The sequence below is a fragment of the Macaca fascicularis genome, chromosome 19 (assembly GCF_037993035.2).
Source record: "Macaca fascicularis isolate 582-1 chromosome 19, T2T-MFA8v1.1".
Classification (NCBI taxonomy): Eukaryota; Metazoa; Chordata; class Mammalia; order Primates; family Cercopithecidae; genus Macaca; species Macaca fascicularis.
Genome location: NC_088393.1, coordinates 36,806,057 through 36,819,436, shown reverse-complemented (window position 1 = coordinate 36,819,436; position 13,380 = coordinate 36,806,057). Strand labels below are relative to the sequence as shown.

Below are 13,380 nucleotides of genomic sequence, written 5' to 3'. Positions count from 1 at the left end.
ATGGGAAGGAGTGTGGCAAGCCCTACCTTCTCCCCAAATTCCCCCTTCAAACTAGCAGCAAAGCTAACCACAGTAAATACACCTTGACATACAATCTCCAAGTGGGCGAATGCATTGCATGATTCATTGAAACTAAGTGGGAAGGAGTGGTTCTTGACTTATTTCACACCTCCTCCTGGTGATCTCCTTTCCTTCAGGACCCAGGCTGGGGGCTGGTCTCACTGCCGCCTCCATGAGGTGCCCTGTCCCTAAGGGAGGCTGGGCAGGTGCTCCCATCTGCTCAGCGTGGTCTCAGCCAGGTGCCCTGGGCTGTCCTCCACGTCGGGTGACACCCAGCCAAAAGTGCAGCTGGCGTCAGAGCACAGGAGGGGACGGCAGGCAGCCAAGCTGCAGTGGGCACCAACGCTTGACATTCATACATGGCTGTAGAAAGGTTATTTCAAAGTTGTTTTTTATTCAACTGTTCTTCAGCAATATACAATACAATTTATAAACAAGTGTCTGACCTTGTTTCCAATCTTTATTTAAAAATAAATATTATTGACAGTGAATTTTAATTATGATAAGATGTCTTTTTTAATCAAAATGCCTCAAAAGAAATAATTTAATAAAAAAGAAAAGCCCCCAAAGAAAAAAAGTAAATAAAAAAAATCCTAAACACAATAATCTACTAAAAATATTTCGCTTTGTCAAAAGGCTTTGACCCCAACATTTGTACATATTATCCTAAAGATAACTGCTCAACAGTTCGTGCAAAATGAAGACTTGGAGGGAAAGTGTAGAAAATAAAACTACATTGAAGTAGAGAAATCATTGATTCCCATGCAGACTGCATGGGCCAAACTCCAAATTATTTGGAAACTAGATGCATTATTTTAGGTGTTCTACATTTGTGTAACTTCCCCAAAAATATGATTTATTTATTTTCCATGTGGACTTTTTCATGCGTCTCTCAGTCTCTCTGTGTCCATTCAGCGACGTGGTCCTCACCGAGGGCCCTGGGCAGGTCATGTGTGGCCTCTGAGATGCTCGGGTTGGCCCTGTCTGTCAATGTCCCACCAGCAGGTGCAGGAACTTATGCAGAGCTAACAGAAGCAGGGACAAGAGCGGGTCTGTGGTGGAGCTACGGCCGGTGCCTGCAGGGGATGAGAAAACAGGCAAGGTTAACAGCTGAGTCACAAGAACCTAGGAGCTTACAGCAGACCAGGGACAGTGAGGCTTCCCCAGGCTGGGGCGGCTCACACTCAGCACCCAGCTGGAGGCTGGTGCATCTGGCTGCCTTGGTTTAATGATAAAGCATTTTGTTGCTGCAGTTTGTAATTTACAGACAATACACTTTAGGATCCTAGTGAGATCAGACACAAGCGCCTGGCCTGAAGTGAGGTGTGAGACCTCTAATGTTCAAGTCATTACCTTATTTTAACAAAAAGATGATATGAGCTGGGCATGGTTGGGATTACGCCTGTAATCCCAACACTTTGGGAGGCTGAGGCTGGAGGATCACTTGAGCCCAGGAGCTTGAGACCAGCCTGGGCAACATAGTGAGACCCCATCACAACAAAAAATAAAAAATTAGCTCTGTGTGATGGCATGCACCTGTATTCCCAGCTGCTTGGAAGGCTGGATTGCTTGAGCCCAAGAGTTGGAGGCTGCAGAGAGCTGTGATCGCACCACTGCACTCCAGCCTGGGAGACAGAGTGAGACTCTGTCTCAAAAAAAAAAAGAAAAAAAAAAGACAATATGCTTCCTTCTCCCCAAATACACGCTGCAAAATGTCCTCATAATTTCCGGCCCTGCTTGTCCTCCTTCTCCACGAAGGCTACATGATTGCACACAATTCTGTCCCTTGTGCATCCCAGCATCACCTCCACAGCCCTGCCTAAACTGCACAGCTTTGCACTCCCATGCACCCTGTCTCAGGCATCCTGATGCTGCTGTGTGTAAGTCTTCTTTCCACAGCAACCTTGTCTATCCACCCTTTGGGTTGCAGTGTGGAGCTGAGAAATCGCAGGTTGGTAGAGACGAGTGGGCTGGGGTCTTTGAGGAACGACCCCAGCAACATCTGGGTCACTCCCACCTGTCTCTCCAATATGATCATAACCTGGCCCCTGGCCTGCCATGGATGCCATAACACCTGTGCCTCACCCTGCTTCACCTGGGTTCCCCGCCTGGCTCCCCGTCCGTCTTTAGGGTCTTCATCTGTTGTAAGGCCTCCCGTGCAACTGGGGAAAGCCCACCCATAAACCCTGGGCTTCTCACCTGGAAAGTGGGATGCTCCCTCCAGGGTTATGAGACGAGCAAGTGTGGAAGCACCCTACATGCTCCCTGGTGCTGCCAAAACCACAGGGGCACGCCCTTGCTACTTGCTGAGAGTCAGTGGCATGAGTGGATGCGGTTTCCAGCCCTGCCCTGCTCAGGCTGGTGTTCTGCCTCTGGGCCCCTTTAGTGGGAAGAATCATCCTGTGGTTGTCACTGCGAAGACTCCAATTTGCTCTCATTCCTTGCTGTTAGGCATCACTGGGAAGGACGAGGGGTGGAAGCGGTGATGGATGAGTTGATGGATGCCCAGGTGACTGGGTGGAGTTCACCGAGGCTCGGGTGTGTGGAAAGTGGGGATCCAGACAGGAGATCAGAATACTGCCTCCCGGGTACTTCACCCACAGCCAGACTGGGCCCACGGTCCTCACAGATCTCCTGGCTCTGATTTAATTTATTAATTGATTAAGATGAAATTTTGCTCTTGTTGCCCAGGCTGGAGTGCAGTGGTGCAGTCTCAGCTCACTGCAACCTCTGCCTGCTGGGTTCAAGCAATTATCCTGCCTCAGCTTCCCGAGTAGCTGGGATTACAGGCGCCCCATACCATGCTCAGCTAAGTTTTTGTATTTTTAGTAGACATGGGGTTTCACCATGTTGGCCAGGCTTGCCTCAAACCCCTAACCTCAGGTGATCCACCTGCCTCAGCCTCCCAAAGTGCTGGGATTACAGGTGTGAGCCACCACGCCTGGCCTTTTTAATTTTTTTTTTAAATTTTTTTGAGATGGAGTCTCACTCTGTCACCCAAGTTGGAGTGCAGTGGCGTGACCTCGGCTCACTGCAACCTCTGCCTCCCAGGTTCAAGTGATGCTCCTGCCTCAGCCTCTCGAGCAGCTGGGATTACAGGTACCTGCCACCATGCTTGGCTAATTTTTGTATTTTTAGTAGAGATGGAATTTCATAATGTTGCCCAGGCTGGTCTCAAACTTCTGAACTCACTTCGACCTCCCAAAGTTCTGGGATTATAGGTGTGAGCCACCGTGCCCGGCCCCTGGCTCTGATCTTTAGGCTTCTGTAAATCCTGACATGAAGGCAGGTGCAGGTGAGACAGAAATAATCCACAAGAGGTGTTTAAAGGTGGATGCACCTGTGCATGGAACTCCAGACACTCAGGATATGCAGCAGCAGGGGAAATGGCTAACAGGAGGGTGAGCCTGGCAACGTTAACCTTGCCTGGTGCCTCATGGGACCGTTGGCATGGAGATTTCAGGAGACATTTAAGATTGCCTCTAAGTACTCCCAACTAGTCATTGGCACTATCACAGCCTCACCTACTAATGTTTAAAAGGTTTTAAATTGCAAGGTTTTCAAAACACTGTTGATTGAAATAACCAGCCTGCCATTCTGTGCTGGGCCAGGGTGGAGGCTGCAGTGGCAGTGGGGCTGCAGTGTTGGCTCTTGGAGGCTGATGCCTGGGGAGGGTTCACCCAGGGCCTGCTGTGTCTCTGCTGGTGGATGTCTGCACGGTGGCCAGGGTTTGGCTCCTGGATGACACTTCATTCTCTCCCTGGCCCAGCACTGATGTTGGGGTGGGAGGGAACCAAGAGAAGTGGGATGGTGCAGTGGGCTGGCACTGGAGAGATGGGCTTCCAAGCCTAGTCCTGTTTCCAGCTTGCTATGTGACCCTGGGCAACATTCTTCACCTCATAAAATGGGATGTGCATAGCTCCATAAATTAATATGTGCATGGCATGTCTCACTGGGCGGGGGTCCAGATTAAGCAATATCATAGTGGTTGATTGCAAAAACGGCTACAAGTCCCCCTTCCCCATCCCAGCATCCCTATCATAGTGCCCTCCCACACTGACTCTGGGCTTGGCCACATGACTTGCTTTTGCTGATGGAACATTATCGGGTGTGAAGTGAGCAAAGGCCTGAAAAGTGCTTGTGCACTGAGGTTTGCCCTCTCTCTTGTGGCTCCTGGAACCCACTGTCACATGAACAAGCCTGGGCCAGCCTGCTGCAGGATAAGAGCCATGAGAAGTCCTAGCGGATGTCCCTCTAAACGAACCAGGCCTCAATTGAATTAGCAGCTGATTATAGGTGCATGATTGAGCCCAACAGACCAGCAGAAGAACTGCCCAACTGAGCCCAGCCCAAATTGCTGAGCCAGAATCCTGACCTAAAAACGGCTGTGGTGTTCTGCCAAAGCCAGAGTTTTGGGGTCCTTATGTATCAAAAGCTAACAATACAAGCATGTAAACAACAGCGCCTCAAACAGAGTCAAGTGCCATGCAAAGAGATGTTACAGAAAAGGGTGACATAGCTTCTTCTCTAAAAGGATTGGAGAATAATCTTTCTCAGGTTGTAGATTTCCTTCTCTCAAGAAGAAAATTTTCCAAGCTAGAACCAGCAGGGCAAATTATCTCCTCAATTACCTACTTATTTATTTGTTTAAAATATTATTATACTTTAGGTTCTGGGATACATGTGCAGAATGTGCAATTTTGTTGCATAGGTATACACGTACCATGGTGGTTTGCTGCACACATCAACCTGTCACCTACATTAGGTGTTTATACTAATGTTATCCCTTTCCTAGCCTCTCAACCCCCAATAGGCCCCAGTGTGTGATGTTCCCCTCCCTGTGTCCATGTGTTCTCATTGTTCAACTCCCACTTATGAATGAGAACACGCAGTGTTTGGTTTTCTGTTCCTGTGTTAATTTGCTGAGAATGATGATTTCCAGCTTAATCCATGTCCCTGCAAAGGACATGAACTCATCCTTTTTATAGCTGCATAGTATTCCATGGTGTATATGTGCCACATTTTCTTTTTCTTTTTTTTTTTTTGAAATGGAGTCTTGCTCTGTCACCCAGGCTAGAGTGCCACGGCGCAATCTTGGCTCACTGGCTCCCGGGTTCACACCATTCTCCTGCCTCAGCCTCCCAAGAAGCTGGGACTACAGGCGCCTGCCACCATGCCTGGCTAATTTTCTGTAATTTTTTTAGTAGAGACAGGGTTTCACCATGTTAGCCAGGATGGTCTCGATCTCCTGACCTCGTGATCCACCTGCCTCGGCCTCCCAAAGTGCCGGGATTACAGGCGTGAGCCACCGTGCCCAGCCTGCCACATTTTCTTTATACAGTTTATCATTGATGGGGATTTGGGCTGGTTCCAAGTCTTTGTTATTATGAACAGTGCTGCAGTACACATACGTATGCATGTGTCTTTATAGTAGAATGATTTATAATCCTTTGGGTATATACCCAGTAATGAGATTGCTGGGCCAAATGGTATTTCTGGTTCTAGATCCTTGAGGAATTGCCACACTGTCTTTCACAATGGTTGAGCTAATTTACACTCCCATCAACAGTGTAAAAGCGTTCCTATTTCTCCATATCCTCTCCAGCATCTGTTGTTTCCTGACTTTTTAATGATCGCCATTCTAACTGGCATGAGATGGTATCTCATTATGGTTTTATTTTTATGTTTCTTTTTAAAACATTTTTATTTTATTTCAAGTTCTGGGACACTTGTGCACAATGTGCAGGTTTATTACATAGGTAAACATGTGCCATGGTGGTTTGCTGCACCTATCAACTCATCACCTAGGTACTAAGTCCCACATGCATTAGCTATTTATCCTGATGCTTTCCCTCCCAACCTCCCCACCGACAGGTCCCAGTGTGTGTTGTTCCTCTCCCTGTGTCCATGTGTTCTCATTGTTCAGCTCCTACTTATTAGTGAGAATATGTGGTGTTTGGTTTTCTGTTCTTGTATTAGTTTCCTGAGGATAATGGCTTCCAGCTCCATCCATGTCCCTGTAAAGGACATGATCTCATTCCTTTTTATGGGTGCATAGTATTCCATGGTGTATACATACCACATTTTCTTTATCCAGTCTATGGGCGTTTGGGTTGATTCCATGTCTTTGCTATTGTGAACAGTACTGCAGTGAACACATGTGTGCATGTATCTTTATAATAGAACGATTTATATTCCTTTGGGTAAATACCCAGTAATGGGATTGCTGGGTCAAATGATGTTTCTTGTTCTAGGTCTTTGAGGAGTCACCACACTGTCTTTCAAAATGGTTGAACTAATTTACATTCCCACCAACACTGTAAAAACATTCCTATTTCACCACAGCCTTTCCAGCATCTGTTGTTTCTTGACTTTTTAATAATTACCATTCTGACTGGCGTGAGATGGTGTCTCATTGTGGTTTTGATTTGCATTTCTCTAATGATCAGTGATGTTGAGCTTTATATATACATACATGTATACATACACGTTTGTTGGCTGCATAAATGTTTTCTTTTGAGAAGTGTCTGTTCGTGTCCTTTGCCCACTCTTTAATTAGGTTTTTTCTTGTAAATTTGTTTAAGTTCCTTGTAGTTTCTGGATATCAGACCTTTGTCAGATGGATAGATTGCAAAAATTTTCTCCCATTCTATAGGTTGTCTGTTCACTCTGACGATAAGTTTCTTTTGCTGTGCAGAAGCTCTTTAGTTTAATTAGATCCCATTTGTCAATTTTTCTTCTGTTGCAATTGCTTTTGACGCTTTCGTCACGAAATCTTTGCCTGTGCCTATGTCCCAAATGGTATTGCCTAGATTTTCTTCTAGGGTTTTTTATAGTTTTGGGTTTTACATTTAAGTCTTTTTTTTTTTTTTTTTTTAGATGGAGTTTTGCTCTTGTTGCCCAGGCTGGAGTGCAATGGCACCATCTCAGCTCACTGCAACTTCTGCCTCCTGGGTTCAAGCAATTCTCCTGCCTCAGCACCCTGAGTAGCTGGGATTACAGGCATCCACCACCACACCTGGCTAATTTTTTATATTTTGAGGAGAGATGGGGTTTCACCATGTTGGCCAGGTTGGTCTCGAACTCCTGACCTCAGGTGATCCACCCACCTCGGCCTCCCAAAGTGCTGGATTACAGGCATCAGCCACTGCACCCACCTTACATTTAAGTCTTTAATCCATCTTGAGTTAATTATTGTATAAGGTATAAGGAAGAGGTCCAGTTTCAGTTTTCTGCATATGGCTAGCCAGTTTTTCCAGCACCATTTATTACATAGGGAATCCTTTCCCCATTGCTTGTTTTTGTCAGGTTTGTGAAAGATCAGATGGTTGCATATGTGCGTCTTATTTATTTCTGAGTTCTCTATTCTGTTCCATTGGTCTACGTGACTGTTTTTGTGCCATGCTGCTTGGTTACCATAGCCCTGTAGTATAGTTTGAAGTCAGGTAGCATGATGCCTCCAGTTTTGTTCTTTTTGCTTAGGATTGTCTTGGCTATATGGACTCTTTTTGGGTTCCATATGAATTTTAAAACAGTTTTTTATAATTCTGTGAAGATGTCAATGGTAGTTTAATGGGAATGGCACTGAATCTATAAATTGCTTTGGGTAGTAAGGCCATTTTCACAACACTGATTCTTCCTATCCATGAGCATGGAGTGTTTTTCCATTTGTTTGTGTTCTCTCTCATTTCCTTGAGCAGTGGTTTGTAGTTCTCTTTGAAGAGATCCTTCACTTCCCTTGTCAGCTGTATTCTTAGGTATTTGATTCTCTTTGAAGCAATTGTGAACAGAAGTTCATTCATGATTTGGCTCTATTTTTGTCTACTGTTGCTTGTGTAACACAGGAATATTTGTGATTTTTGCACAGTGATTTTGTATCCTGAGACTGCTAAAGTTGCTTATCAGCTTAAGTAGCTTTTTGGCTGAGACAATGGGGTGTTCTAGATATAGAATCATGTCATCTGCAAACAGAGACAGTTCAATTTCCTCTTTTCCTGTTTGAATACGCTTTATTTCTTTCTCTTCCCTGATTGTCCTGGCCAGAACTTCCAATACTATGTTGAATAAGAGTGGTGAGAGAGGGCATCCTTTTCTTGTGCTGGTTTTCAAGGGGAATACTTTCAGCTTTTGCCCATTCTGTAGAGATTGGCTGTGGGTTTGTCATAAATGGCTTTCATTATTTTGAGGTATGTTCCATTAATACCTGGTTAATTGAGAGTTTTTAACATGAAGTGATGTTGAATTTTATCGAAGGCCTTTTCTATGTCTATTGAGATAATCATGTGGTTTTTGTCTTTCGTTCTGTTTAGAATTGTGTTTCTTGCATCCCAGGGATGAAGCTGACTTGATTGTGGTGAATAAGCTTTTTGATGTGCTGCTAAATTCGGTCTGCCAGTATTTTATTGAGTATTTTTGCATTGATGTTCATCAGGGATATTGGCTTAAAGTTTTCATTTTCTTTTTTTGTATCTCTGACAGATTTTGGTATCAGGATGACGCTGGCCTCATAAAATGAGTTAGGGAGAAGTCCTTCCTTTTCAACTGTTTGGAATAGTTTCAGAAGAAATGGTAACAGCTCCTCTTTGTACCTCTGGTAAAATTCAGCTGTAAATCCATCTGGTCCCAGGCTTTTGTTGGCTGGTAGGCTATTTATTACTGCCTCAATTTCAAAACTTATTACTGGTCTATTCAGGGATTCAACTTCTTCCTGGTTCAGTCTTGGGAGGTTATACATATCCAGGAATTTTTTCGTTTCTTCTAGAGTTTTTAGTTTATTTGCATAGAGGTGTTTACAGTATTCTCTGATTGTTGTTTGTATTTCTGTGGGGTCAGTAGTGATATTCCCCTTATCATTTTTTATTGTTTCTATTTGATTCTTCTTTCTTTTCATCTTTATTAGTCTAGCTAGCAGTCTATCTATTTTATTAATTTTTTCAAAAAACCAGGTCCTGGATTCATTAATTTTTTGAAGGATTTTTCGTGTCTCTATTTCCTTTAGTTCCACTCTGATTTTGGTTAACTGTTTCTTTTCTTTTACTAGCTTTGGAGTTTGTTTGATCTTGGTTCTCTAGTTCTTTTAGTTGTGATGCTAGGGTGTCAATTTGAGATCTTTCTAGCTTTTTGATGTGGGCATTTAGTGCTATAATTTTCCCTTTTAATACTGCTTCAGATGCATCCCGGAAATTTTGGTACATTGTCCCTGTTCTCATTGATTTCAGATAACTTCTTGATTTCTGCCTTAATTTCATTATCTACTCAGGAGTCATTCAGGAGCAAGTTGTTCAATTTCCATATAGTTGTGTGGTTTTGAGTTTCTTAATTTTGAGTTCTAATTAGATTGCACTGTAGTCTGAGAGAATGTTATAATCTCAGTTCTTTTGCATTTGCTGAGGGGTGTTTTACTTCCAATTTTGTGATCAATTTTAGAGTAAGTGTCATGTGTCACCAAGAAGAATGTATATTCTGTTGTTTTTGGGTGGAGACTTCTGTAGCTATGTATTAAGTCCACTTAATTCAGAGTTGAGTTCAAGTCCTAAATAGCCTTGTTAATTTTCTGTCTCAATGGTCTAATATTGACAATGGGGTGTTAAAGTCTCCCACTACTACTGTGTGGGAGTCTAAGTCTCTTTGTAGGTCTCTAAGAACTCGTTTTATGAATTTAGGTTGTCCTGTATTGGGTGCACATATATTTAGGATAGTTAGCTCTTCTTGTTGAATTGATCCTTTTATCATTATATATGCCCTTCTTTGTCTTTTTTGATCTTTGTTGGCTTAAAGTCTACTTTGTCAGAAACTAGAATCGCAACCCCTGCTTTTTTCTGCTTTCCATTTGCTTGGTAAATTTTCCTCTATCCCTTTATTTTGAGCTTATGTGTGTCTTCACATGTGAGATGGGTCTCTTGAATACAGCACACCAATGGGTCCTGACTCCTTATCAGCTTGCCATTCTGTGTCTTTTAATTGGGGCATTTAGAGCTTTTACATTTAAAGTTAATATTGTTAAGTGCACATTTGATCCTGTCATCATGATGCTAGTTGGTTATTTTGCAGACTTGTTGACGTAGTTGCTTCATAGTGTCATTGGTCTTTGTACTTCAGTGTGTTTTTCCAGTGGCTGACAACAGTTTTTCCTTTCCATATTTAGTGCTTCCTTCAGGAGCTCTTGCAAGGCAGGCCTGGTGGTGACAAATTCCTTTAGCATCTGCTTGTCTGAAAAGGATTTTATTTCTTCTTCGCTTATAAAGTTTAGTTTGGCTGGATATGACATTCTGTGTTGGAAATTCTTTTAAGAATGTTGAACATTGGCCCCAATTTCTTCTGGCTTGTAGGGTTTCTGCTGACAGGTCCGCCATTAGTATAATGGGCTTCCCTTTGTAGGTGATCTGATCTATCTCTCTGACTGCCCTTAACATTTTTTCCTTCATTTCAACCTTGGAGAATCTGACGATTATGTGTCTTGGGGTTGATCTTCTCATGGGGTATATTTCTGGGGTTCTCTGGGTTTCCTGAATTTGAATGTTGGCCTGTCTTGCTAGGTTGGGGAAGTTCTCCTGAATGATATCATGAAGTGTGTTTTCCAACTTGGTTCTGTTCTCCCCATCTCTTTCAGGCACTTCAATCGGTTGTAGGTTTGGTCTTTCTACATAATTGCATAGTTCTTGGAGGTTTTGTTCATTTCTTTTCAGTCTTTTTTCTCTAATCTGGTCTGCCTGTCTTATTTCAGTGAGATAGTCTTCAAGCTCTGAAATTCTTTTCCCCCCTTGGTCAATTCAGCTATTGACATTTGTGATTGTATTGTCAAGTTCTTGTGTTGTGTTTCTCAGCTCTGTCAGGTCATTTCTATTCCTCTCTAAACTGGTTATTCTGGTTAACAGCTCCTGTAATGTTTTCTCATGTTTCTTAGTATAGCAAAGTTTGTTATTACCCACCTTCTGAAGCCTACTTCTGTCAATTCAACCATCTCAGCCTCTGCCCCATTCTGTGCTCTTGTTGGAGAGGTGTTGAGATCATTTGGAGGCGAAGAAGCACTCTGGCTTTCTGAGTTTTCAGTGTTTTTTCATTGATTCTCATCTTTGTGAGTTTATGTAGCTTCAATCTTTGAGGCTGCTGGCCTTTGGATGGGGTTTTCTTGCTGGGACTTTTTTTGTTGATGCTGTTGTTATTGTTGCTACTTTATGTTTGTTTGTTTTTGTTCTGTAGGGCTTCTGTGGTTTGCTGGGGGTCCACTCCAGACCCTATTCACCTGCGTTTCTCCCACACCTGGAGGTGTCACCAGTGGAGGCTGCAGAACAGCAGAGATGGCTGCCTGCTCCTTCCTCTGGGATCTCCATCTCAGAGGGGCACCAACCTGATGCCAGCATGAACGCTCCTGTATGAAGTGTCTGGTGACCCCTGTTGTGGGGGGTCTCGGTCAGCAGGCATGGGATCTGGTACTGCTTAATGAAACACTTTGGCTACCCCTTGGCAGAGGGGGTGCGCTATGCTGGGGGAGGGGATCCCACTTGTCCAGACTACCCAGATTCCTCAGAGCCAGCAGGGGAAAAGACTAAGTCTGCTGATCTGTGGAGACTGCGGCTGCCCCTCTCCCTAGGGGCTCAGTCCCAGGGAGATCAGAGCTCTGTCAGTATAGCCCTGGCTGTAGCTGCTGAAATTCCTACAGGGAGGCCCCACTCGGTGAGGATGGAGGGTCAGGGTCGGGCCTAAAGGGGCAGTCTGACCGTGATCTGCCACAGCCGCTGTGCTGCACTGTGGGGAATTCCTCCTGGGTCCAAACCACCTAGTCTCCCCAGCATTGGGAGGGGAAAAACAGCAGACTGGAACTGCAGCGATGGCTGCCGCCCTTCCCCCTGGGACCTCAGCCATCTTAGGCAGCAGGCAGCCTCAGTGATGACAGCTGCCCCTTCCCCCCAGAACTCAGTAGTCTTAGGCAGTCTCTAGCTGAGTGGCGTGCTTGGGACCCAAGGCCCTGGAGGCATGGGCTTACGAGGGAGATCTCCTGATCCATGGGTTGCAGAGATCTGTGGAAACAGCATGGTTTTCTGGGTACGGTAGCATGATCACTCACTGCCTCCCTTGGCTGGTGGTGGGTGCTCCCCTTGCCCCATATGGCTCCCAGGTGGGCCACCGCACTACCCTGCTTTTCCTTGCTTTCCACGGGTCTTGCCAACGACCTAGTCAGTCCCAGGAGAGAACCCGGATACCCCAGTTGCTGGTGCAGGATTCCTCAACCACTTATTTTGAGACATCCCTGGATCTTTGGCAAAAGAAGGACCTAGGATTTGCAACGTTTTACTACATGATTCATCAGACATATAAACAATTTAGGTTTCCCAAATGAATCGAGGCACACCAAGGAAGACTGGCTTCCAGGCTGGCCCTGAGTAAGTGGGGTCTGTACATCAGCAATGGTTCAGAGCTCTGGAGTCTTGCAGCCCTGTGTCCACCTGCTCCCCAGGCATTGCCTCCCTTTCCAAATGTGACACAAGACCCACAGAGGTGAACCATGTTGCCCAGGGTCACATTGTCTGTTCCACTGTCTAGCACTTGGCCTCTGCTGTCCATTGCTGTCCAGAATGGCAGGTCCCAGGCCCAAATTGACCCTCCAAGTCAGGGCCCAGAGGGTGCGTTCTGCTCAGCTGAGGTAGGATCTCATTCCTATCCCTGTAGCCTCTTTTTTTAATACGATGTGGAGACATCTATGTTCCTGGGGGCTGTGTGCTGAGCAGGCTGGCTGGCATGCAGGCTGATGCATTGATTGGATGCTAATGGTTTCTTTATCTATTCCCTCCTATCCTAAGGAGTACCAGGAATAGCGCTGGAGCATGTGGAACTTTGTCATGATTAAGCTGCAAAATCAGACTGCTTGAGAGGTGAGGGAAGCCCTCTGATGGAACACTAGCTGATTCATTCCTTATATTAAGCAAGTATCATCATTTTGATAATCACTCTTCTTAAAGGAACCAAAGCTTCTTTGGCTCAAGATTAAGATAGCAATTAAGATATTAATTTTTATCATTCAGATAGTGAGCAGGATAAAAGACACGCTGGAACCATTTGAAAGAGATGCTCAAAGAACACAACAGGCATCTCTACTTCCCCCTGCCCCCCACCCCATCATAAGCACACTAAAAGTGCCAGCCCAGCAGCTTCTGACCGGGAAATTCCTCATTTCAATTTATCAAGCAAAAGCAGAATTCCAAATCCCTGCCAGAAAGCAGTATGACAGCTCTCAAGTCATTTTAAGCCTTGTGATAAAAGTAAAGGTGAAGGTCCCTCCAGGCCGTCGTCTGACCCAAACTCTGCCCAAGCCTGTGAGTTAGC

At 44.8% G+C, this 13,380-nt stretch overlaps 1 protein-coding gene across 3 annotated transcripts in view; it reads right to left on the bottom strand.

Annotated features, from left to right (window-relative positions):
- Window positions 1-437: 437 nt before the first annotated feature.
- The window catches only part of VSTM2B (V-set and transmembrane domain containing 2B), a 38,987-nt gene continuing 26,044 nt past the window's right edge, over window positions 438-13,380 (bottom strand). For all 3 annotated transcript variants that reach the window (XM_045378611.3, XM_045378612.3, XM_045378616.3), the window contains one exon: window positions 438-1,136. In XM_045378611.3, coding sequence (XP_045234546.2) covers window positions 1,048-1,136 — 89 coding nt within the window. In that variant the 3' untranslated portion in view covers window positions 438-1,047. The remainder of the gene's footprint in view (window positions 1,137-13,380) is intronic.